The 27,751-nt window shown below is 45.0% G+C and overlaps 1 protein-coding gene across 1 annotated transcript; it reads left to right on the plus strand.

The window, feature by feature from the left end:
* On the plus strand, positions 1-27,310 carry LOC124120192 (sortilin-related receptor-like). Its single transcript, XM_048398194.1, has 13 exons — positions 1-263; positions 1,569-1,681; positions 5,334-5,468; positions 6,165-6,408; positions 9,582-9,683; positions 13,145-13,236; positions 14,991-15,186; positions 16,041-16,150; positions 17,282-17,468; positions 21,900-22,012; positions 23,867-24,044; positions 25,452-25,679; positions 26,403-27,310. Exons 1-13 carry the CDS (start codon positions 71-73, stop codon positions 26,465-26,467), a joined length of 1,956 nt encoding a protein of 651 aa, XP_048254151.1. The 5' UTR covers positions 1-70; the 3' UTR covers positions 26,468-27,310.
* The last annotated feature ends 441 nt before the right edge of the window (positions 27,311-27,751 follow it).

The raw sequence follows: 27,751 nt of genomic DNA on the forward strand, positions 1-27,751 counted from the left end.
GTCACAACCTACAAAGTGGCCGTAAACCCAACTCACTCACTCACTCACTCACTCACTCACTCACTCACTCATGTGGTACATTCTGTGTTCCAGTGACACAACTGACAGTAACAATTGGGTGAATCGCACAGTGGCCGATGTGCAACACTTCACTCTGCAGCACCTGCAGCCCGTCACAACCTACAAAGTGGCCGTGTACGAGAACGGGAGCGGACACATCCATCACCACTCCAACATTCTCGCGGTCACAACACTGGAAGGAAGTAAGTAAGGGGGGATAACTCTAGCAGGGGAAATAACTCATGGAGAAGAATGGCAGTGTTGTTTTCAGTCTTGTTGATACGGTATCCCCGTTTGGAACTCAAATATTTAATTATGTATAAGGGGCCTTTTTAACATGTTTGCTTAAATTGAACTTTTCTGCCCTCTTTGTTTTCTGAACCAGACATGTCTTGTAACTTCCGGGGCGGTCGAGTAGCCTAGTGGTTACAGCGTTCGCTTGTCATGCCGAAGACAAGGGTTCGATTCCCGACATGGGTACAAATGTGTGAAGCCAAGTCTGGTGTTCCCGCTGTGATATTGCTGGAATATTGCTAAAAGCGGCGTAAAACAACACTCACTCTTTAAGGACCTGTGACGATCCGGGGGAGAATAGGTCTTCAGCAACCCATGCTTGTCGTAAAAGGCCACTATGCTTGTCGTAATAGGCAACTTACGGGATCGGGTGGTCAGGCTCGCTGACTTGGTTGATGCATGTCATTGATCCCAATTGCGTGGATCGATGCTCATGATATCAATCACTAGATTGTTTGTTCCAGATTCGATTTATTTACAGACTGCCATCATATAGCTTGAAAATTGCTGAGTGCTGCGTTAAACAACAAACAAACAAAACTATTTAACTTTAAATCTGTCCTCTTATGTGATGAGGGGGCTTCGGTGGCCCAGTCGTCTGAGAAGCAGCAATTCGCTGTGCTGAGTTGCGTCCCTTGGGCCCACCAGAAACCTATGATCATAGGTTCGAATCCTGGTTCACCCCGATTATGTTTCTAGGCTGTCAGCACCATACCCGTACTCGTAGGTTTCACCAAAGAGGTAAACGTCTGAGACCTGCATCATGTCAGGCTTTCCTCCCACATTAAGCTGACACACCATTACATGACTGGAATACTGTTTAGAGCGGGGTTAAGCCCAACTGACTCTCTCTTTTGTGAGGAAGTCTTATTAAAGGTCAAGGTCCTGCAATGTTGACAAGGCATAAGAAAGCTTGTTTTGAGTATTTGTGATTTGTTTAGGACAAGACTCAATGTTCATGATCTCTGAGGTGAGAATTGTCAAGATCAGCTTACATTTTGGCGACCTCTGTATAATGTCACTCGTCACGATATGGCTGAAATATTGCCGATGTGACATTAAATATTAACTCACTCACTCACTGTATAATGTCAAGGTCACAAGTTGTCACTCAGGACCTGCATCCCTTGAGGCAGACATTCCATGATGTGACTGTAAAACCGAGATGTGGATAAAACTAAACTCACTCAGTCACTACATGTGTTTGTTTTCAGAGCCGGGAGTCCCCACCCACTACGTGTGCCACATGTGGAAGGGGGACAGTCTACAGGTGGTGGTGCAGTGGAAGGCTCCCCACCTCCGCCCACAAGCTGTCTACCAGTACCGGGTAGGTGTACCTATATCTCACACACTCACACACTCACACACTCACACACCTCCGCCCACAAGCTGTCTACCAGTACCGGGTAGGAGTTCCTATATCTCTCACACTCACACACCTCCGCCCACAAGCTGTCTACCAGTACAGGGTAGGTGTACCTATATCTCACACACTCACACACCACAACCAACCACAAGCTGTCTACCAGTACAGGGTAGGTGTACCTATATCTCACACACGCACGCACGCACACACCTCCGCCCACAAGCTGTCTACCACTACAGGGTAGGTGTACCTATATCTCACACACGCACGCACGCACACACCTCCGCCCACAAGCTGTCTACCACTACAGGGTAGGTGTACCTATATCTCACACACGCACGCACGCACACACCTCCGCCCACACCTCCGCCCACAAGCTGTCTACCAGTACAGGGTAGGTGTTCCTATATCTCACACACGCACGCACGCACACACCTCCGCCCACAAGCTGTCTACCAGTACAGGGTAGGTGTACCTATATCTCACACACTCACGCACCCACACACCTCCGCCCACAAGCTGTCTACCAGTACAGGGTAGGTGTACCTATATCTCACACACGCACGCACGCACACACCTCCGCCCACACCTCCGCCCACAAGCTGTCTACCAGTACAGGGTAGGTGTACCTATATCTCACACACTCACACACCTCCGCCCACAAGCTGTCTACCAGTACAGGGTAAGTGTACCTATATCTCACACACGCACGCACGCACACACCTCCGCCCACAAGCTGTCTACCAGTACAGGGTAAGTGTACCTATATCTCACACACTCACACACTCACACACCTCCGCCCATAAGCTGTCTACCAGTACAGGGTAGGTGTACCTATATCTCACGCACGCACGCACACACCTCCGCCCACAAGCTGTCTACCAGTACAGGGTAAGTGTACCTATATCTCACACACGCACGCACGCACACACCTCCGCCCACAAGCTGTCTACCAGTACAGGGTAGGTGTTCCTATATCTCACACACGCACGCACGCACACACCTCCGCCCACAAGCTGTCTACCAGTACAGGGTAGGTGTACCTATATCTCACACACTCACGCACCCACACACCTCCGCCCACAAGCTGTCTACCACTACAGGGTAGGTGTACCTATATCTCACACACGCACGCACGCACACACCTCCGCCCACAAGCTGTCTACCAGTACAGGGTAGGTGTACCTATATCTCACACACGCACGCACGCACACACCTCCGCCCACACCTCCGCCCACAAGCTGTCTACCAGTACAGGGTAGGTGTACCTATATCTCACACACTCACACACCTCCGCCCACAAGCTGTCTACCAGTACAGGGTAAGTGTACCTATATCTCACACACGCACGCACGCACACACCTCCGCCCACAAGCTGTCTACCAGTACAGGGTAAGTGTACCTATATCTCACACACTCACACACTCACACACCTCCGCCCATAAGCTGTCTACCAGTACAGGGTAGGTGTACCTATATCTCACGCACGCACGCACACACCTCCGCCCACAAGCTGTCTACCAGTACAGGGTAAGTGTACCTATATCTCACACACGCACGCACGCACACACCTCCGCCCACAAGCTGTCTACCACTACAGGGTAGGTGTACCTATATCTCACACACGCACGCACGCACACACCTCCGCCCACAAGCTGTCTACCAGTACAGGGTAGGTGTTCCTATATCTCTCACACACACACCACCACCACCGCCCACAAGCTGTCTACCAGTACAGGGTAGGTGTTCCTATATCACACACACACACACACACACACTCACACACCTCCGCCCATAAGCTGTCTACCAGTACAGGGTAGGTGTACCTATATCTCACACACGCACGCACGCACACACCTCCGCCCACACCTCCGCCCACAAGCTGTCTACCAGTACAGGGTAGGTGTACCTATATCTCACACACTCACACACCTCCGCCCGCAAGCTGTCTACCAGTACAGGGTAAGTGTACCTATATCTCACACACGCACGCACGCACGCACACACCTCCGCCCATAAGCTGTCTACCAGTACAGGGTAGGTGTACCTTTATCTCACGCACGCACGCACACACCTCCGCCCACAAGCTGTCTACCAGTACAGGGTAGGTGTACCTATATCTCACACACACACACACACACACACACACACACACACACACACACACACACACACACACACACACACACACACACACACACACACACACACACACACAAGCTGTCTACCAGTACAGGGTAGGTGTACCTATATCTCTCACACACACACACACACACACACACACACACACACACACACACACACACACACACACACACACACACACACACACACACACACCTGATGTATTTACTTACACACACACCTGATGTATTTACCTGTGGGTTAGCTTGTACTCGTGCCAGTTGGCATCCCTGATGTATTTACCTGTGGGTTAGCTTGTACTCATGCCAGTTGGCATCCCTGATGTATTTACTTGTGGGTTAGCTTGTACTCATGCCAGTTGGCATCCCTGATGTATTTACTTGTGGGTTAGCTTGTACTCGTGCCAGTTGGCATCCCTGATGTATTTACCTGTGGGTTAGCTTGTAGTCGTGCCAGTTGGCATCCCTGATGTATTTACCTGTGGGTTAGCTTGTACTCGTGCCAGTTGGCATCCCTGATGTATTTACTTGTGGGTTAGCTTGTACTCATGCCAGTTGGCATCCCTGATGTATTTACTTGTGGGTTAGCTTGTACTCGTGCTAGTTTGATTCATTTCACGATGTAAGACCTGTTTTATCACAATATAGATTTTGATTATCGATCAGATCGCCCTGACTGGGCACCACCATTTTGGGTGAAGCAAACGCAAGTGATACGAGAGGTGGAGTCTCATTGGTCCATAGGAGACACTTAGAGGGGACATAACTGGTAATAGCCACTGGTGGTGCTACGACTGAGCCCAGTAATTCCAGCCAAGTTCGGCAAGGGTGGAAACTGGACTTTTAAAGTCAGTTAACTCTCTTGCTTCGGGAAGGTGGGGTAGGGCTGGGTAATAGGATGTTGGGTGCCTGGGTTGTAATAGGATGTTGGATGCCTGGGTTGTAATAGGATGTTGGATGCCTGGGTTTTAATAGGATGTTGGGTGCCGGGGTTGTAATAGGATGTTGGATGCCTGGGTTTTAATAGGATGTTGGATGCTTGGGTTGTAATAGGATGTTGGATGCCTGGGATGTAATAGGATGTTGGATGTTTGGGTTGTAATAGGATGTTGGGTGCCTGGGTTGTAATAGGATGTTGGGTGCCTGGGTAGGGCCGGGTAATAGGATGTTGGATGCCTGGGTTGTAATAGGATGTTGGATGCCTGGGTTGTAATAGGATGTTGGATGCCTGGGTTGTAATAGGATGTTGGAAGCCTGGGTTGTAATAGCATGTTGGATGTTTGGGTTGTAATAGGATGTTAGGTGCCTGGGTTGTAATAGGATGTTGGATGCCTGGGTTGTAATAGGATGTTAGGTGCGTGGGTTGTAATAGGATGTTAGGTGCCTGGGTTGTAAATTTGGACTCCCAGCCCTATTCAGCTTGTACTCATGTAAGTTGGCATCCCTGATGTATTCATCTTATTCTCCAGCTGCACTACAAGGACACGACCAAGAATGCGGACAGGATGGTGATTATCCCTACAACAAGGGCAGACACCAAGAGACAGTACTCCTATGCCCTCACCTCCTCCCAACTGGAGAAACACCATCACTACACTATCTGGGTGAGTCACTGACAGTTGGATGGACCAATCAGAGCTTGGTGTTAGTGGTTGACAGCCATGTTGACCAATCAGAGCTGGGTGTGAGTGCTTGACAGCCATGTTGACCAATCAGAGCTTGGTTTGACTGATTGACAGCCATGTTGACCAATCAGAGTGTGGTGTGAGTGATTGACAGCCATGTTGACCAATCAGAGTGTGGTGTGAGTGATTGACAACCATGTTGACCAATCAGAGTGTGGTGTGAGTGATTGACAGCCATGTTGACCAATCAGAGCTGGATTTGAGTGGTTGACAGCCATGTTGACCAATCAGAGCTGGGTTTGAGTGGTTGACAGCCATGTTGACCAATCAGAGCTGGGTTTGAGTGGTTGACAGCCATGTTGACCAATCAGAGCTAGGTTTGAGTGATTGACAACCATGTTGACCAATCAGAGTGTGGTGTGAGTGATTGACAGCCATGTTGACCAATCAGAGCTGGATTTGAGTGGTTGACAGCCATGTTGACCAATCAGAGCTGGGTTTGAGTGATTGACAGCCTCAGGTTGGCAGCATATAACTGGAATATTGCTGAGTGCAAAGTTAAACAACAAACATTAATTATTTGAAAAAATAAAGGCAGTCTTTGGTAAGGCAGTCTTGAAAAGGCCTTAATTTCATCACTGCAATTCTGTATGAATTGTGAATTATCTGTTACAGGTGACTGCTGTGTCTGATGGCGGAGAAAGCAACCCCACAAACAAAACCAGCATTACCTTCCAACATCAGAACTATAAGCCAGTGCAAGGTCTCAAATTAACCAACTCAGGCAAAACCAGCCTGACGTTGTCATGGAAACCAATCAAAGGCGTCATCACATATGTGGCCACCGCGAGGTACCAATTGACCCCTGATGATGATGATGTGGAGACCAAGAAAACAGTGAAGAATGCCACTGTTACATGTGAGTATTTAGTGCAGGGGGGACAACTCATGCGGGGGAGATAACTCATGTTGAAGAATGCTAATGTAACATGGGAGATAACTTGTGTCTAAGTATGTCACTAATGAGTAAATATATCAAAAGCAGGGGAGATAACTCATGTTGAAGAATGCTAATGTAACATGGGAGATAACTTGTGTCTAAGTATGTCACTAATGAGTAAATATATCAAAAGCAGGGGAGATAACTCAAGTTGAAGAATGCTAATGTAACATGGGAGATAACTTGTGTCTAAGTATGTCACTAATGTGTAAATATATCAAAAGCAGGGGAGATAACTCAAGTTGAAGAATGCTAATGTAACATGGGAGATAACTTGTGTCTAAGTATGTCACTAATGTGTAAATATATCAAAAGCAGGGGAGATAACTCATGTTGAAGAATGCTAATGTAACATGGGAGATAACTTGTGTCTAAGTATGTCACTAATGTGTAAATATATCACAAGCAGGGGAGATAACTCAAGTTGAAGAATGCTAATGTAACATGGGAGATTACTTGTGTCTAAGTATGTCACTAATGTGTAAATATATCAAAAGCTGGGGAGATAACTCAAGTTGAAGAATGCTAATATAACATGGGAGATAACTTGTGTCTAAGTATGTCACTAATGTGTAAATATATCAAAAGCAGGGGAGATAACTCAAGTTGAAGAATGCTAATGTAACATGGGAGATTACTTGTGTCTAAGTATGTCACCAATGTGTAAATATATCAAAAGCAGGGGAGATAACTCAAGTTGAAGAATGCTTATGTAACATGGGAGATCACTTGTGTCTAAGTATGTCACCAATGTGTAAATATATCAAAAGCAGGGGAGATAACTCATGTTGAAGAATGCTAATGTAACATGGGAGATTACTTGTGTCTAAGTATGTCACCAATGTGTAAATATATCAAAAGCAGGGGAGATAACTCAAGTTGAAGAATGCTAATGTAACATGGGAGATCACTTGTGTCTAAGTATGTCACCAATGTGTAAATATATCAAAAGCAGGGGAGATAACTCATGTTGAAGAATGCTAATGTAACATGGGAGATTACTTGTGTCTAAATATGTCACCAATGTGTAAATATATCAAAAGCAGGGGAGATAACTCAAGTTGAAGAACGCTAATGTAACATGGGAGATAACTTGTGTCTAAGTATGTCACTAATGTGTAAATATATCAAAAGCAGGGGAGATAACTCATGTTGAAGAATGCTAATGTAACATGGGATATTACTTGTGTCTAAGTATGTCACTAATGTGTAAATATATCAAAAGCAGGGGAGATAACTCATGTTGAAGAATGCTAATGTAACATGGGAGATAACTTGTGTCTAAGTATGTCACTAATGAGTAAATATATCAAAAGCAGGGGAGATAACTCATGTTGAAGAATGCTAATGTAACATGGGAGATTACTTGTGTCTAAGTATGTCACTAATGAGTAAATATATCAAAAGCAGGGGAGATAACTCAAGTTGAAGAATGCTAATGTAACATGGGAGATAACTTGTGTCTAAGTATGTCACTAATGTGTAAATATATCACAAGCAGGGGAGATAACTCAAGTTGAAGAATGCTAATGTAACATGGGAGATTACTTGTGTCTAAATATGTCACCAATGTGTAAATATATCAAAAGCAGGGGAGATAACTCAAGTTGAAGAACGCTAATGTAACATGGGAGATAACTTGTGTCTAAGTATGTCACTAATGTGTAAATATATCACAAGCAGGGGAGATAACTCAAGTTGAAGAATGCTAATGTAACATGGGAGATAACTTGTGTCAAAGTATGTCACTATTAGGGCTTCCACGAGTCCAAATTTTGGGACTCGAGTACCCGAGGGGTGAAACTCGACTCGTACTCGAGTACCCAAAAGTATGATGTCCTTTAAGAATATTGGTCCATTAGATCAAAATTGCCATCTAAAAGTATCAAAACATGTTATAAGTATAATTGAACTGCAGTGAAACATAAATAGAAAGCGTCCAAGGAACTTGTTTATCTGTCAAAGTGTATGGAAGTGTTCAGTGGTAATGTTTGCTTGTAACTGCACTAATCTTAATCACGACCTTCAAAAACATAACGTCACGTCTACAAATACTACAATACATATTGAACACAAACCAAGTTTATTTCTGACGATCAGAAGAAAATCAAAAATGTGCATCACGTGACATACACGTATACACAGCTGCTGGGCTACAAGACTAAGGCCGCTAAATATGGAAATGTAGTACTATAAGTTCATTCATTCATGAGTTGGTCACGTTTTCAAACTGTACCAAACTGTCGACCTGTCGCTTGATTTGTAAGCACTGAAATAGCACATATATACCAGCTAATCAGTTGTTAATCTGTGTAAGGGAATACACTTGGCATTTGAGTCGGAGCAAAGAAGCAATTATTGCCTTGATACATTCAATTTCTTAAAGTTGGGAAGGAAAAACAATAATTACGTCTATTTTATGTGACATTCACAATTGTTCTAATGTACATCTACTTTCTACAAAGAAAACATTATTCAAACAATATTTTTTGAAGCTTTAATCAATATATTGATGAACAATTGAAAACAGAGTGATCTCCCCTTATCGAGTACTTGAGTCCTTGATAAAGGACTCGAGTCCCACTAAAACCGACCCGGCCCTGAGTACTCGAGTACTCGTTGAAGCCCTAGTCACTAATGTGTAAATAGATCAAATACAGAGATAACTCATGCAGGGTAGATAACTCATGTTGAAGAATGCCACTTCTGTAAATATATCAAGGACGTGATACAATTCATGCAGGGGAGATAACTCATGTTGAATAATGCCACTTGTGGAAATATATCAAGGAAGTGATACATTTCCTGAAGGGGAGATAACTCATGTTGAATAATGCCACTATTGTGTAAATATCTCAAGGATGGGAAACAATTCATGCAGGGGAGATAACTCATCTTGAATAATGCCATTTGTATAAATATATCAAGGACGTGATACATTTCATGAAGGGGAGATAACTCATGTCAAATAATGCTACTATTGTGTAAATATCTCAAGGACGTGATACAATTCATGCAGGGGAGATTCACCATTGGAATGAGAATAAGACTGTGTAATGGAAATATTGCTGACTCGACGTTTCTTGCTTCAGTCACACGTCTCTGCCCTGGGACATCCTACTACTTCATCGTGCAGCCGATCTTCAAGGCCGGGCCCGGAGTGCCCTCACAAGCCTTCTACGGGAACACTGAAGGTACTTCCCTTGTAACTGGGTAGAACTGGTCCATAGTACAACATGCCTGTCTTCTTGTGTAGATTCTGGGGTAGAACTGGTCCATAGTACCACATGCTTGTCTTCTTGTGGAGATTCTGGGGTAGAACTGGTCCATAGTACAACATGCCTGTCTTCTTGTGGAGATTCTGGGGTAGTACTGGTCCATAGTACCACATGCTTGTCTTCTTGTGGAGATTCTGGGGTAGAACTGGTCCATAGTACAACATGCTTGTCTTCTTGTGGAGATTCTGGGGTAGAACTGGTCCATAGTACCACATGCTTGTCTTCTTGTGTAGATTCTGGGGTAGAACTGGTCCATAGTACCACATGCTTGTCTTCTTGTGGAGATTCTGGGGTAGAACTGGTCCATAGTACAACATGCTTGTCTTCTTGTGTAGATTCTGGGGTAGAACTGGTCCATAGTACAACATGCTTGTCTTCTTGTGGAGATTCTGGGGTAGAACTGGTCCATAGTACCACATGCCTGTCTTCTTGTGTAGATTCTGGGGTAGAACTGGTCCATAGTACAACATGCTTGTCTTCTTGTGTAGATTCTGGGGTAGAACTGGTCCATAGTACAACATGCCTGTCTTCTTGTGTAGATTCTGGGGTAGAACTGGTCCATAGTACAACATGCCTGTCTTCTTGTGTAGATTCTGGGGTAGAACTGGTCCATAGTACAACATGCCTGTCTTCTTGTGTAGATTCTGGGGTAGAACTGGTCCATAGTACAACATGCTTGTCTTCTTGTGTAGATTCTGGGGTAGAACTGGTCCATAGTACAACATGCTTGTCTTCTTGTGGAGATTCTGGGGTAGAACTGGTCCATAGTACAACATGCCTGTCTTCTTGTGTAGATTCTGGGGTAGAACTGGTCCATAGTACAACATGCTTGTCTTCTTGTGTAGATTCTGGGGTAGAACTGGTCCATAGTACAACATGCCTGTCTTCTTGTGGAGATTCTGGGGTAGAACTGGTCCATAGTACAACATGCCTGTCTTCTTGTGTAGATTCTGGGGTAGAACTGGTCCATAGTACAACATGCCTGTCTTCTTGTGTAGATTCTGGGGTAGAACTGGTCCATAGTACAACATGCCTGTCTTCTTGTGTAGATTCTGGGGTAGAACTGGTCCATAGTACAACATGCCTGTCTTCTTGTGTAGATTCTGGGGTAGAACTGGTCCACAGTACAACATGCCTGTCTTCTTGTGTAGATTCTTGGGTAGAACTGGTCCACAGTACAACATGCTTGTCTTCTTGTGTAGATTCTTGGGTAGAACTGGTCCACAGTACAACATGCCTGTCTTCTTGTGTAGATTCTGGGGTAGAACTGGTCCACAGTACAACATGCCTGTCTTCTTGTGTAGATTCTGGGGTAGAACTGGTCCATAGTACAACATGCCTGTCTTCTTGTGTAGATTCTGGGGTAGAACTGGTCCATAGTACAACATGCTTGTCTTCTTGTGTAGATTCTGGGGTAGAACTGGTCCATAGTACAACATGCTTGTCTTCTTGTGTAGATTCTGGGGTAGAACTGGTCCATAGTACAACATGCTTGTCTTCTTGTGTAGATTCTGGGGTAGAACTGGTCCATAGTACAACATGCTTGTCTTCTTGTGTAGATTCTGGGGTAGAACTGGTCCATAGTACAACATGCCTGTCTTCTTGTGTAGATTCTGGGGTAGAACTGGTCCATAGTACAACATGCCTGTCTTCTTGTGTAGATTCTGGGGTAGAACTGGTCCATAGTACAACATGCCTGTCTTCTTGTGTAGATTCTGGGGTAGATCTGGTCCATAGTACAACATGCCTGTCTTCTTGTGTAGATTCTGGGGTAGAACTGGTCCACAGTACCACATTGCCCTCCCAATGTATGATGTTAACATTATATATATTGCCCTGCCACTGTATGATGTGATGTGATATGATATATATTGCCCTGCCACTGTATGATGTGATATGATATATATTGCCCTGCCACTGTATGATGTGATATGATATATATTGCCCTCCCACTATATGATATAACATGATATATATTGCCCTGCCACTGTATGATATAACATGATATATATTGCCCTGCCACTGTATGATATAACATGATACATATTGCCCTCCCACTGAATGATATAACATGATATATATTGCCCTGCCACTGTATGATATAACATGATATATATTGCCCTCCCCCTGTATGATATAATATGATATATATTGCCCTCCCACTGTATGATATAACATGATATATATTGCCCTGCCACTGTATGATATAACATGATATATATTGCCCTCCCACTGTATGATATAACATCATATATATTGCCCTCCCCTGTATGATATAACATCATATATATTGCCCTCCTCCTGTATGATATAACATCATATATATTGCCTCCCACTGAATGATGTAACATGATATATATTGCCCTCCCTCTGTATGATATAACATGATATATATTGCCCTCCAACTGTATGATATAACATGATATATATTGCCCTCCCACTATGATATAACATGATATATATTGCCCTGCCACTGTATGATGTCAAATGATATATATTGCCTCCCACTGAATGATATAACATGATATATATTGCCCTCCCACTGTATGATATAACATGATATATATTGCCCTCCCACTGTATGATATAACATGATATATATTGCCCTCCAACTGTATGATATAACATGATATATATTGCCCTCCCACTGTATGATATAACATGATATATATTGCCCTCCAACTGTAGGATATAACATGATATATATTGCCCTCCCACTGTATGATATAACGTGATATATATTGCCCTCCCACTGTATGATATAACATGATATATATTGCCCTCCCACTGTATGATATAACATGATATATATTGCCCTCCCACTGTATGATATAACATGATATATATTGCCCTGCCACTGTATGATATAACATGATATATATTGCCCTCCCACTGTATGATATAACATGAAATATATTGCCCTCCCCCTGTAGGAAATAACATGTTATATATTGCCCTCCCACTGTATGATATAACATGATATATATTGCCCTCCCACTGTATGATATAACATGATATATATTGCCCTCCAACTGTATGATATAACATGATATATATTGCCCTCCCACTGTATGATATAACATGATATATATTGCCTCCCACTATGATATAACATGATATATATTGCCCTCCCACTGTATGATATAACATGATATATATTGCCTCCCACTATGATATAACATGATATATATTGCCCTCCCACTGTATGATATAACATGATATATATTGCTCTCCCACTATATGATATAACATGACATATATTGCCCTCCCACTGTATGATATAACGTGATATATATTGCCCTCCCACTGTATGATATAACATGATATATTTTGCCCTCCTTGTGTGTTGTAATCTCATTGGTTACTTCCTGTTGTAGGAAAACAGGTCCAAGCACCCCAAAATGTCAACATCACCAAGTCTGCCGCCACCCAAGTCCACATCCAGTTCCCGGATGCCGAAGCCAAAAAGGTTCTTACAGCTCCTTTGACAATCCGTGGACCGACTAGGTTACCCAGTACCGCCATGCTTGCCTCCCTGTGCAGTGTCTTGGGTAGAACACAGGTTTACCTGTACTCATGCTTGTCTCCCTGTGCAGTGTCTTGGGTAGAACACAGGTCTACCTGTACTTATGCTTGTCTCCCTGTGCAGTGTCTTGGGTAGAACACAGGTTTACCTGTACTCATGCTTGTCTCCCTGTGCAGTGTCTTGGGTAGAACACAGGTTTACCTGTACTCATGCTTGTCTCCCTGTGCAGTGTCTTGGGTAGAACACAGGTTTACCTGTACTCATGCTTGTCTCCCTGTGCAGTGTCTTGGGTAGAACACAGGTTTACCTGTACTCATGCTTGTCTCCCTGTGCAGTGTCTTGGGTAGAACACAGGTTTACCTGTACTCATGCTTGTCTCCCTGTGCAGTGTCTTGGGTAGAACACAGGTTTACCTGTACTCATGCTTGTCTCCCTGTGCAGTGTCTTGGGTAGAACACAGGTTTACCTGTACTCATGCTTGTCTCCCTGTGCAGTGTCTTGGGTAGAACACAGGTTTACCTGTACTCATGCTTGCCTCCCTGTGCAGTGTCTTGGGTAGAACACAGGTTTACCTGTACTCATGCTTGTCTCCCTGTGCAGTGTCTTGGGTAGAACACAGGTTTACCTGTACTCATGCTTGTCTCCCTGTGCAGTGTCTTGGGTAGAACACAGGTTTACCTGTACTCATGCTTGTCTCCCTGTGCAGTGTCTTGGGTAGAACACAGGTTTACCTGTACTCATGCTTGTCTCCCTGTGCAGTGTCTTGGGTAGAACACAGGTTTACCTGTACTCATGCTTGTCTCCCTGTGCAGTGTCTTGGGTAGAACACAGGTTTACCTGTACTCATGCTTGTCTCCCTGTGCAGTGTCTTGGGTAGAACACAGGTTTACCTGTACTCATGCTTGTCTCACTGCGGGGATTTAGGGCAGAAAACATCCCCAGTACCTCATTTTTCTTGTTTGGATTACAGAACCAATGACAAAAACATTTTTAAAAAAGCATCAGAATGATGAAGTTATTTTTCAGACAGCCGACAGGAAAGGTCGCTAAGACAATACAAATAACAACGGAAATCTGTTGTTGGAAACAAAATATATACTAATTAAAATAAGTTAAAGAACACTCATTTTTTTAATCCGTCATGACTGATGAACTATAGTCGAAGAAAAAATTGGATTAGTTTCAGAAAATATAAAAAATATTATGAGTTATTTTATATATTAGGCTTAAAAAATATAAAATAAGTGGGTCCTCAGCCAATGGCTTGTTTTTATTTTGTTTTTTAAACTAGTATGTAACCAAATAAACAGTTTTGTAACCAAATAAAAAGTTGTGTACAATCAACCTGGGAAAGGGCCTCCCTACATAAATGTATTCCTTGATGAGTAAAAAACTGGAATACAGTATTTGACTACCATTGGACTCGGAATATTTAAAAGATTTTTTTTGGTTTACTTTCAAATGGAAATAAAAATTAAAATGTTCGGCAAACTTTATGATGATGAGGGCGGTGCCTGAGAACCAAGACTATTATGTTTTTTAGCCTTATGAGAATAGATTTAAGGAAATAGAATTCGAAATACGGGTATTTAGTGAAAGTGAGCTTCTGTACCTTAAGTGCTTTGGTTGTTTGGCATTGGGATCTGTTATTACTACTGTTAAGAATACCGATCACAGAAATGTGTGTCATGTTTCAGTCACACATCGTGTATTACATAAAACACAGTGAGATGGATGTGCAGGATTTCCTGCTTCACGCTATGAGGAAGAATGTGACAGCACCGGAGACCTTCATCAGTGGGCTTCAGGCCTGTGAACGCTACTTCTTCAGGGTGGGAGCTGTGCCAGAAGGATGCCCACTAGGACCAGTTGTGTCCATCGAGACTGACCCAGGTATGGCCACACAACCCCTGGAGGGGCACGACCCGTGAAGATTCCGGGGTAGAATAGGTCTTCAGCAACCCATGCTTGCCGTAAAACGTGACTATGCTTGTCGTGAAAGGCGACTGACGGGATCGGGTGGTCAGGCTCGCTGACTTGGTTGATGAATGTCATCAATCCCAATTGCGTGGATCGATGCTCATGATATTAATCACTGGATTCTCTGGTCCAGACTCGATTATTTACAGACCGCGTCATATAGCTGGAATATTGCTGAGTGGGGCGTAAAACAACAAACCAACCAACCAACCTGTTGGGGCACGGTCGTCTAAGGCGCCGCAATTGACTGTGCAGAATTGCATCCATTGGGCTCGTCAGAAGCCTCTGATCGTAGGTTCGATTATTGGTTCACCTCGATTATGTTTCCAGGTTTGTCAGCACAGTGGTAGACATCTGAGACCTGCATCACCTTGGGGTTTCGTCTGCTGTGATATAACTTGAATGGTATTCAAAGTGGCATTAAACCCAACTTTCTCTCTCACTCACTCACTCACTTCATGAGACCCATGAAGATTCCTGGGTAGAATAGGTCTTCAACAACCCAGGCTTGCCGTAAAAGGCGACTAACTGGATCGGGTGGTCAGGCTCGCTGACTTGGCTGATGCATGTCATCATATCCCAATCGCGTGGATCGATGCTCATTATATCAATCACTGGATTGCTGGTCAAGACTCGATTTTTTACAGACCCCCTGACATATAGCTGGAATATTGCTGAGTCCGGCGTTAAACAACAGACAAACAAAAAATATCCATCCTTCAATATTTTATTTGCCATGAAATTAGAACTCCTTCCTCCTCCTACAGATGACAAGGCTCCCCCGAAGAACTTGAGGTATTCTTTTGTGCACAAGGATGGGAGGATCGCCCTCAACATCAGCTGGGAAGCACCATGCTACTACAAGGGCATGCCACTGGTGAGTGACGAAGCAACCACGGTCTGTCAAGTGTTCGTTTTGCCAAATGGAGATGTCAGGTTTTAATAGCTCCCAAGCATCCTGTGCTTGTTGTAAGTGGCGACAACATGGCTCAAGACTCTGGGATTTGATTTATTGTGCCATCGTACCCAGCATGGGAGGTTGGTAACATCAATCACTGGTTTGTCAGGTCCAAACCACAGGCCAATTATCGACCAATCAGAGAGCTGCTTACAGACATACACCCATTCTGTGCGGGTCTGATGTCGGCCATTTGTGCCCAGGTGGCGAGTCGACGACTTTCGGTCGACATTATTTCATAGCAATAAAGAACTAGGAGGTATCATGTATTGGAATCTATAGAATGATCACCCTAGACAAGGTAGATGTCAAGATTTTATGCCTGATTTGCGATATTACTTAAGAAACAACAATGCAAGGTTAACTGTGCCATGTGGAGAGTCTGGCCGTCTGTAAATATATAGGAGGATAGTGCATTTCTGACACGTGATATTAATTGATCTAGAAATATTTAAGCAATGACAAGCGCCTGTTGTCCAGACAGGGCTGGTTTTGTATCCGAAAGAATACCAAGAAAGTTATGAATAATTGTATAAATAGTTTGTCCTTGCTTATTGATATCAACATGCAAGATCAGCATGGACAGTCAGTATGGGTTAAATGTGGATTGATGCCAAATTAAGTGTATATGGTATCGTATTGTGCCAAGTTTGCCCACAATGCACCAGTTAAAAATCACTCACTCTTTATGTGTGTCTTTCCAAACTAATTTGGAGCGGTCGGGTAGCCTAATGGTTAAAGCGTTCACTCGTCACGCCGAAGACCCGGGTTCGATTCCCATTGGGTACAATGTGTGAAGCCCATTTCTGGTGTCCCCCGCCGTGATATTGCTGGAATATTTCTAAAAGCGGTGTAAAACCATACTCACTCACTCACTCCAAACTAATTCCATGGAGAATGTTCCTGTTTTCGTGCTTCCCCTTTGCCAGGCAGTTGTTTCTGTGTGTGTCGGAACCATTCGTTTGTTCTCTCTGATTACACATTATTGCATCACGTAAAAACCTTCGTAGTCATTTCTTACATGTTGTCACACCCCTTCTCTCATTCCAGTCATATCAGATAGAGAAAAAGAATTTACACACGCGTAAGACTGAGATGCTGATCCTTGGCAAACCAACGACCAGCATCAGGAACTCCCATCTGGCCATCAACCTGAAGCGAGGGGTCAAGTACGAGTTCCGTGTCGCCACAACCACATCCGGATCTCAGTATTCACCTGCTGTCAGAGTAGCCATACGTAAGTCTTACAGTGTGCGACATCCCCATCTGGATCCCAGTATTCACCTGCTGTCAGAGTAGCCATACGTAAGTCTTACAGTGTGCGACATCCCCATCCGGATCCCAGTATTCACCTGCTGTCAGAGTAGCCATACGTAAGTCTTACAGTGTGCGACATCCCCATCCGGATCCCAGTATTCACCTGCTGTCAGAGTAGCCATACGTAAGTCTTACAGTGTGCGACATCCCCATCCGGATCCCAGTATTCACCTGCTGTCAGAGTAGCCATACGTAAGTCTTACAGTGTGCAACATCCCCATCCGGATCCCAGTATTCACCTGCTGTCAGAGTAGCCATACGTAAGTCTTACAGTGTGCAACATCCCCATCCGGATCCCAGTATTCACCTGCTGTCAGAGTAGCCATACGTAAGTCTTACAGTGTGCGACATCCCCATCCGGATCCCAGTATTCACCTGCTGTCAGAGTAGCCATACGTAAGTCTTACAGTGTGCAACATCCCCATCCGGATCCCAGTATTCACCTGCTGTCAGAGTAGCCATACGTAAGTCTTACAGTGTGCGACATCCCCATCCGGATCCCAGTATTCACCTGCTGTCAGAGTAGCCATACGTAAGTCTTACAGTGTGCGACATCCCCATCCGGATCCCAGTATTCACCTGCTGTCAGAGTAGCCATACGTAAGTCTTACAGTGTGCAACATCCCCATCCGGATCCCAGTATTCACCTGCTGTCAAAGTAGCCATACGTAAGTCTTACAGTGTGCGACATCCCCATCCGGATCCCAATATTCACCTGCTGTCAGAGTAGCCATACGTAAGTCTTACAGTGTGCAACATCCCCATCTGGATCCCAGTATTCACCTGCTGTCAGAGTAGCCATACGTAAGTCTTACAGTGTGCGACATCCCCATCCGGATCCCAGTATTCACCTGCTGTCAGAGTAGCCATACGTAAGTCTTACAGTGTGCGACATCCCCATCCGGATCCCAGTATTCACCTGCTGTCAGAGTAGCCATACGTAAGTCTTACAGTGTGCGACATCCCCATCCGGATCCCAATATTCACCTGCTGTCAGAGTAGCCATACGTAAGTCTTACAGTGTGCGACATCCCCATCCGGATCCCAGTATTCACCTGCTGTCAGAGTAGCCATACGTAAGTCTTACAGTGTGCGACATCCCCATCCGGATCCCAATATTCACCTGCTGTCAGAGTAGCCATACGTAAGTCTTACAGTGTGCGACATCCCCATCCGGATCCCAGTATTCACCTGCTGTCAGAGTAGCCATACGTAAGTCTTACAGTGTGCGACATCCCCATCCGGATCCCAGTATTCACCTGCTGTCAGAGTAGCCATACGTAAGTCTTACAGTGTGCAACATCCCCATCCGGATCCCAGTATTCACCTGCTGTCAGAGTAGCCATACGTAAGTCTTACAGTGTGCAACATCCCCATCCGGATCCCAGTATTCACCTGCTGTCAGAGTAGCCATACGTAAGTCTTACAGTGTGCGACATCCCCATCCGGATCCCAGTATTCACCTGCTGTCAGAGTAGCCATACGTAAGTCTTACAGTGTGCGACATCCCCATCCGGATCCCAATATTCACCTGCTGTCAGAGTAGCCATACGTAAGTCTTACAGTGTGCGACATCCCCATCCGGATCCCAGTATTCACCTGCTGTCAGAGTAGCCATACGTAAGTCTTACAGTGTGCGACATCCCCATCCGGATCCCAGTATTCACCTGCTGTCAGAGTAGCCATACGTAAGTCTTACAGTGTGCGGCATCCCCATCCGGATCCCAATATTCACCTGCTGTCAGAGTAGCCATACGTAAGTCTTACAGTGTGCGACATCCCCATCCGGATCCCAATATTCACCTGCTGTCAGAGTAGCCATACGTAAGTCTTACAGTGTGCGACATCCCCATCCGGATCCCAATATTCACCTGCTGTCAGAGTAGCCATACGTAAGTCTTACAGTGTGAGACATCCCCATCCGGATCCCAATATTCACCTGCTGTCAGAGTAGCCATACGTAAGTCTTACAGTGTGCAACATCCCCATCCGGATCCCAGTATTCACCTGCTGTCAGAGTAGCCATACGTAAGTCTTACAGTGTGAGACATCCCCATCCGGATCCCAGTATTCACCTGCTGTCAGAGTAGCCATACGTAAGTCTTACAGTGTGCGACATCCCCATCCGGATCCCAATATTCACCTGCTGTCAGAGTAGCCATACGTAAGTCTTACAGTGTGCGACATCCCCATCCGGATCCCAGTATTCACCTGCTGTCAGAGTAGCCATACGTAAGTCTTACAGTGTGCAACATCCCCATCCGGATCCCAATATTCACCTGCTGTCAGAGTAGCCATACGTAAGTCTTACAGTGTGCGGCATCATGTCAACAGGGGGCGGTCGGGTAGCCTAGTGGTTAAAGCATTTGCTCGTCGTGCCAAAGACCTGGGTTCGATTCCCGACATGGGTACAATGTGTGAAGCCCATTTCTGGTGTCCCCTGCCGTGATATTGCTGGAATATTGCTAAAAGCAGCGTAAAACCATTCTCACTCACTCACTCACTCACTCACTCATGTCAACAGGCCTCAAAGTTGGGACTAAAACGGTAGCCAATGCGACCTAAATTTCAATTTGTCTACTGTCTAATATTCAGAGGTAGCCAAATGACTAACTTGAAAAATATCCTGTTGCAACTAAATTCTATTGCTACACATCTGTAGACACACAAATAAATAACAGCTGATATTGGTAAACATGTCTGCTAATAATTGTACTCGCAAATAATTCCTTCTAAAGTCGACAATGAACCAAAATGCATAAAAATTACTGTAATTAGTACTTTATTTTAGTTGACAATACTCATTGGATAAGCAGGGTTATACCTATATACTGTAAACAGGGAATATTTTGCGCCCGTTTTATTATTGCGAGTTTTGCGAACGAGACTCAATCGCAAAAATTAAAACCGCAAAAAATAAGTATAAATAATACATATATACTTTATTCATTGCAACACGTCATCAAATGTTGAAATCATCAACCAGAACCACAAGTTACTCAATAAGTTAAAACACAAATGAATGCAGAATGGTCACACAATACATCACAAATGACAGTGTAAACAGACCAGTCAGTGTCACTGTTACCTCACAGTAATCCTGCCTTCTTCCAACCTCGCTTGATTGCGTCAGTGTCCTTTGCAATTTTGTCCACACAGGAAACAGCCATCGTTACGTATCTCCACATTGTCACAATTTTTGGGTGACGAATTCAGATTAACTAGCTTCAGAGAGAAGCTGTCTATTGTTTGGTAATTGAGGGGTCATCTCAAAACGGCAACTCGCAAAAATATCTCGTTGCAGTATTGTCTTTGGTGTGGTATTCGCAATATTTTAACAGCGCAGAAATAAAGCTGTTTACAGTAATCTAGTAACATAAATTGCATCATTGTTCAACATGTACAAGTCACAAGTAACAAAATTCAAGTTCAGTTTCCATTGAGATACAATTTCAAGACTAGTGCTGTAACTTGTACATATTATAATAGTTATTTGATAAAGATAATTTCAAATGCTTTTGGCTACCTACAATATTGGCTTGACTTCTTGATTTTACCACCGAAAAAAAATACTTGGAGCCATATGGCTATTTGGTAAAAATATAAACTTTGAGGCCTGGTCAGTGTTATTATTACCCTCAGTCATTCTACCTATATGGGTAATAAAGTCTCGATAATGTCTGCGCAGTGTTGTCGTATTTCCCTCAGTCTTCGTACCTATTGAATATTGCTTGAATATTGTTAAAAGCAGAGTAAACAATACTCAGTCTGTCCACCTATTTTGGTATATCTAGATAATGTCTGTGTCATGCCAGTTATTTCATGCCAGTTATTTCACTCAAACCCTCTACCTATATGGGTGATATAGACTAGATAATGTCTGAGTCATGCCAGTTATTTCACTCAAACCCTCTACCTATATGGGTGATATAGACTATATAATGTCTGAGTCATGCCAGTTATTTCACTCAAACCCTCTACCTATATGGGTGATATAGACTATATAATGTCTGAGTCATGCCAGTTATTTCACTCAAACTTTCTACCTATATGGGTGATATAGTCTAGACAATGTCTGAGTCATGCCAGTTATTTCACTCAAACCCTCTACCTATATGGGTGATATAGACTAGATAATGTCTGAGTCATGCCAGTTATTTCACTCAAACTTTCTACCTATATGGGTGATATAGTCTAGACAACGTCTGTGTCATGCCAGTTATTTCACTCAAACTTTCTACCTATATGGGTGATATGGTCTAGACAATGTCTGTGTCATGTCAGTTATATACCTTTATGGGTGATATAGTCTAGACAATGGCTGTGTCACGTTGGCGATGTTGTGTTGCAGCTGCGTATGCCCCGCCCATCAACCTGGAGGCGGTGCACCTGGGCAATGGACAGGTGGTGGTGAGATGGAGGGCGCCCGATATGGACCGACCACCCATCACTAACAGCTCTCAAGTGAGTACCTAACATTTGTTTCTGTCAACTCCATGGTCTGGTGTATAGAGTGGAAGGTCGGTGGTTCGATCCCCTCGTAAGAGGAGAGTAAACAGACTGGGTGGTGAGTATGCTGGTCGTAAGAGGAGAGTAAACAGACTGGATGGCGAGTACGCTGGTCGTAAGAGGAGAGTAAACAGATTGGGTGGGGAGTATGCTGGTCGTAAGAGGAGAGTAAACAGACTGGATGGCGAGTACGCTGGTCGTAAGAGGAGAGTAAACAGATTGGGTGGGGAGTATGCTGGTCGTAAGAGGAGAGTAAACAGATTGGGTGGGGAGTATGCTGGTCCTAAGAGGAGAGTAAACAGATTGGGTGGGGAGTATGCTGGTCGTAAGAGGAGAGTAAACAGACTGGGTGGGGAGTATGCTGGTCGTAAGAGGAGAGTAAACAGATTGGGTGGGGAGTATGCTGGTCGTAAGAGGAGAGTAAACAGACTGGGTGGCGAGTATGCTGGTCGTAAGAGGAGAGTAAACAGATTGGGTGGGGAGTATGCTGGTCGTAAGAGGAGAGTAAACAGACTGGGTGGGGAGTATGCTGGTCGTAAGAGGAGAGTAAACAGATTGGGTGGGGAGTATGCTGGTCGTAAGAGGAGAGTAAACAGATTGGGTGGCGAGTATGCTGGTCGTAAGAGGAGAGTTAACAGACTGGGTGGCGAGTATGCTGGTCGTAAGAGGAGAGTAAACAGACTGGGTGGGGAGTATGCTGGTCGTAAGAGGAGAGTAAACAGATTGGGTGGCGAATATGCTGGTCGTAAGAGGAGAGTAAACAGACTGGGTGGGGAGTATGCTGGTCGTAAGAGGAGAGTAAACAGACTGGGTGGGGAGTATGCTGGTCGTAAGAAGAGAGTAAACAGACTGGATGGCGAGTACGCTGGTCGTAAGAGGAGAGTAAACAGATTGGGTTGGGAGTATGGTGGTCGTAAGAGGAGAGTAAACAGATTGGGTGGCGAGTATGCTGGTCGTAAGAGGAGAGTAAACAGACTGGGTGGCGAGTATGCTGGTCGTAAGAGGAGAGTAAACAGACTGGGTGGCGAGTATGCTGGTCGTAAGAGGAGAGTAAACAGATTGGGTGGGGAGTATGCTGGTCGTAAGAGGAGAGAAAACAGATTGGGTGGCGAGTATGCTGGTCGTAAGAGGCGAGTAAACAGATTGGGTGGGGAGTACGCTGGTCGTAAGAGGAGAGTAAACAGATTGGGTGGCGAGTATGCTGGTCGTAAGAGGAGAGTAAACAGACTGGGTGGCGAGTATGCTGGTCGTAAGAGGAGAGTAAACAGATTGGGTGGCGAATATGCTGGTCGTAAGAGGAGAGTAAACAGACTGGTTGGCGAATATGCTGGTCGTAAGAGGAGAGTAAACAGATTAGGTGGCGAGTATGCTGGTGGTAAGAGGAGAGCTGGATAATTGCTGAGTGAGACTTTACCCCATCGCCTCTTACGACAAGTATGGATTTATGAAGACCAGTTCTAGCCCGGATGCTCACAGGGTAACATATATACAAGAGTGGAATCTCAAATCTTTTCCTGAATATTCTGACAAAAGGTAGAAAATGTCTTCAGAAACCTATACTTGCCGTAAATGGCGACTATGTTTGTCGTGAGAGGCAACTAACGGGATCGGGTGGTCAGGCTGGCTGACTTGGTTGATGCATGTCATCGTATCCCAATTGCGTGGATCGATGCTCATGATATCAACCACTGGATTGTCTGGTCCAGACTCGATTATTTACAGACAGTCGCCATATGGCTAGAATATTGCTGAGTGCAGTGTTAAACAACAAACAAACCAAACCTGAAGTTTCTCTGCTTTGCTTGCTAGGCCAGGTTCGAGGTGGATGTCGTACGGAACGAGACTGGCAACGACTTCCACATGAGCAACTACACCAGCTTGACCCAGTTGAGCTTCACCCTGGAGGTGGGCTTCATGTACACGTTCAGTGTGAAGTACAACACCCAGAATGGCTACATCGGGGAGGTGGCGACAGTCTTGTGTCCAGGTAAACTGTCACACCACAGACGCAGAGCTACACATTAGATATATATAAAATACCCCCCAAAAGTTGGGTTGGGTATCTGGGTAGGGTCGGGCACATGGGTAGGGTCGGGCACACGGGTAGGGTCGGGCACACGGGTAGGGTCGGGCACACTGGTAGGGTCGGGTATCCAGGTAGGGCACATGGATGGCTAGAGTACCCAGGTAGGGTCGGGCACACGGGTAGGGTCGGGCACACTGGTAGGGTCGGGTATCCAGGGAGGGCACATGGATGGGTAGAGTACCCAGGTAGGGTCGGGTACACGGGTAGGGTCGGGTACACGGGTAGGGTCGGGCACATGGGTAGGGGCGGATACACGGGTAGGGTCGGGCACATGGGGAGGGTCGAGCACATGGGTAGGGGCGGATACACGGGTAGGGTCGGGGAACACAGGTAGGGTTGGGCACATGGGTAGGGTTGGGTCGGGCACACTGGTAGGGTCGGGCACACGGGTAGGGTTGGGCACATGGGTAGGGTTGGGTCGGGCACACTGGTAGGGTCGGGTATCCAGGTAGGGCACATGGATGGGTAGAGTACCAAGGTAGGGTCGGGTACACGGGTAGGGTCGGGCACACGGGGAGGGTCGAGCACATGGGTAGGGGCGGATACACTGGTAGGGTTGGGCACATGGGTAGGGTTGGGTCGGGCACACTGGTAGGGTCGGGTATCCAGGTAGGGCACATGGATGGGTAGAGCACCCAGGTAGGGTCGGGCACACGGGTAGGGTCGGGCACACGGGTAGGGTTAGGCACATGGGTAGGGTTGGGTCGGGCACACTGGTAGGGTCGGGTATCCAGGGAGGGCACATGGATGGGTAGAGTACCCAGGTAGGGGCGGATACACGGGTAGGATCGGGCACATGGGTAGGGTCGGGCACACGGGTAGGGTCGGGCACACGGGTAGGGTCGGGCACACGGGTAGGGGCGGATACATGGGTAGGATCGGGCACATGTGTAGGGTCGGGCACACGGGTAGGGTCGGGCACACGGGTAGGGGCGGATACACGGGTTGGGTCGGGCACATGGGTTGGGTCAGGCACACGGGTAGGGTCGGGCACACGGGTAGGGGCGGATACACGGGTAGGATCGGGCACATGGGTAGGGTCGGGCACACTGGTAGGGTCGGGCACACTGGTAGGGTCGGGCACACGGGTAGGATCGGGTACTCAGGTAGGGGCGGATACACGGGTAGGATCGGGCACATGGGTAGGGTCGGGCACACGGGTAGGGTCGGGCACACGGGTAGGATCGGGTACTCAGGTAGGGGTGGATACATGGGTAGGATCAGGTACACTGGTAGTAAATTTGGACTCATCCCAGACCTTATATCTAGGATATTGATAACTTTGACTCGACAATTGTCTGTTTCCAGTGTACAACATCACTGCCCCGAACTCCCAACCAAGCACTAGTATCCTGACAACCACCAACCTTGTAGCCATCCTCGTCCCCATCGGCGTCATCGTCCTCATCCTGTCTACCTTGCTGACAGTTTACATTGTCCGGCATCGGCGACTACAACGCAGTTTCCTTGCCTTCGCAAACAGCCATTATGACCCACGTTCGGGAACTACAACCTTCACTGCAGCAGATGATCTTGGTAACAGTCAACAATATATTTTGAATATAACCTTGCTAGACCTAAGAGCCATAGGTCATGTTATTACAATGTATGGTCTGACTAATCTTGTCATCTTCGTCCCAGGATTCGCCGAGCATTTAATGGGTACCAGGTAGGATGAGATGGTAATCTGACTAAACCTTCTAGATCTTCACAGGCATCTTGGGTTGTATACTCCACAGGGAGCTGAGAATGAAATTTGGTTTGCACACTGATCCATTGACCGGGGTAATAATGTAGCGCTTTCAGCACACTTTAGGGTGTGGATTGACACATTATCACTATGTTTATTGTTTACTGGATCTCATTCGAGGACACTACCCTTGAAGATTCCGGGGTAGAATAGGTCTTCAGCAACCCATGCTTGCCGTAAAATGCGACTATGCTTGTCGTAAGAGGTGACTAACGGGATTGGGTGGTCATGCTTGCTGACTTAGTTGATGCATGTCATCGTATCCCAATTCTAGATTGTCTGGTCTAGACTCGATTATTCACAGACCACAGTCATATAGCCGGAATATTTCTGAGTCTACGTTAAAAAACAAAGAAAGAAAAAAAAAAGTGTGGCGAACAAACAAACAAATCTTTCAAGGACACACGCCCAAGGCAATTAGCTGTACAGAGTTGTATCCCCTGGGCATGCCAGGAAACTATGATCATGGGTTTGAATCCCATATTCATCATCTTCTCTCCTCTTCCCAGGTGACGATGAGGACACTCCTATGATCCAGGGATTCTCGGACGACGTTCCCCTCGTCATTGCCTGAACTCTCATCATCCAAGCAGCCATTGCAGGACAGGCTGAATAATGACATCACGCAGTTGAATTTTTACCACTTCAAGCTGAAGCAGCTGAATCATTTCAACTGGGTGATACATCGCATATCAACCGTACAGTACAACTGTTTCCAACATTATACATTAATACTCTCGAGGTCATAGATCTTTTAAAGCTTGTTGGAGAGTAACGTGAAAGAATATTACCAAAGTCTGATTAACCCGATTTTTCTGAATATTTTGTAAGTAATGGCTAAAACGAACAACTTGGACCTTCGAATCTGCTATATGTAGAGTTTGGTTATCACATGATTTGTCCAGGACTGTAAGTTGAGTTGGTAAAAATCAACTTGATACTAACGTGATAGTCGTTAATGGACGTTTCTGTTTGCTCATTTGAGATGTGTTTGTAGAAGAAATATGTTATAAAGTCCTCTCCGGATATAACTTATCAGTTATATGCAAAGTTCATCGCATCAACAATTCAGGGGTTTTGTGAGGTTTTTCGCTTATTTGAATGCGTAATCTCAAAGCAATTGAACTTTAAAATGTGATACAGATTTGGGTTGAGACTATTTGTCGACCAGGAAATGACTAGCTAATTTTTGTTTACCCCTATTTTGTATATTTGAAGATGCGACCTACTGTTTCCTGTTGTCGGGGATCCCAGCTTGCAACTGTTCCATGAAATGTCAAAACTTGTGGATATATATTCAGTGTTGCATTACTTGTGTAAATAATTCAATAACACAATAGTAGTATGACTCTGTTTCATAAATCAGTGACCTTTTTAATTTTTGTTTTGTAAACTGTCCACATTGTTAGTGGAACAACTCCTTTAGCCTGCAACCATTTTTTTATTTTACAGATACTTTTTACGAACATATTTTTTTGTAAAGTCATCCCTGATAATCTGATTTGGAAAAATACCAAAAATAGAATAAAAGAAACAAAGTGGTGCCAATCTTCCTCTATGGCTTCCACATTCGTTACCGAAATAAATTAACAGACTTTACTGGAAGAAAAAAATCTCAAACTTTTTATTTATTTTACATTTTTGAAATTTTGGTTCCATGGAGCTGTGAACGATGTAATTTGAAAAAATGGTATGTAAATTATTTTCGTGGCTAGTTTTTGTGTTGTTGTTTTTTAATTCACTATCAATATGTCGTCGGAGAACCTTACCATATCAGCTGTGTACACGACACCATGTTTTCACTGCTTGTTAACAACTGCTTATTGTCTTTCAGTCTTCATGGTGCTGTCTAGTTATG

This window comes from Haliotis rufescens, unplaced genomic scaffold (assembly GCF_023055435.1).
Source record: "Haliotis rufescens isolate VD_foot unplaced genomic scaffold, xgHalRufe1.0.p SCAF_18, whole genome shotgun sequence".
In the NCBI taxonomy this organism is placed as follows: domain Eukaryota; kingdom Metazoa; phylum Mollusca; class Gastropoda; order Lepetellida; family Haliotidae; genus Haliotis; species Haliotis rufescens.

Excerpts from the sequence above, each read along its gene's own strand:
- LOC124120192 (XM_048398194.1), top strand. The coding sequence starts at position 71 with ATGTGGTACATTCTGTGTTCCAGTGACACAACTGACAGTAACAATTGG. Across the intron at positions 9,684-13,144 it reads CTTCTACGGGAACACTGAAG|GAAAACAGGTCCAAGCACCC; the intron begins GTACTTCCCTTG and ends TTCCTGTTGTAG. Across the intron at positions 25,680-26,402 it reads CACTGCAGCAGATGATCTTG|GTGACGATGAGGACACTCCT; the intron begins GTAACAGTCAAC and ends TCCTCTTCCCAG.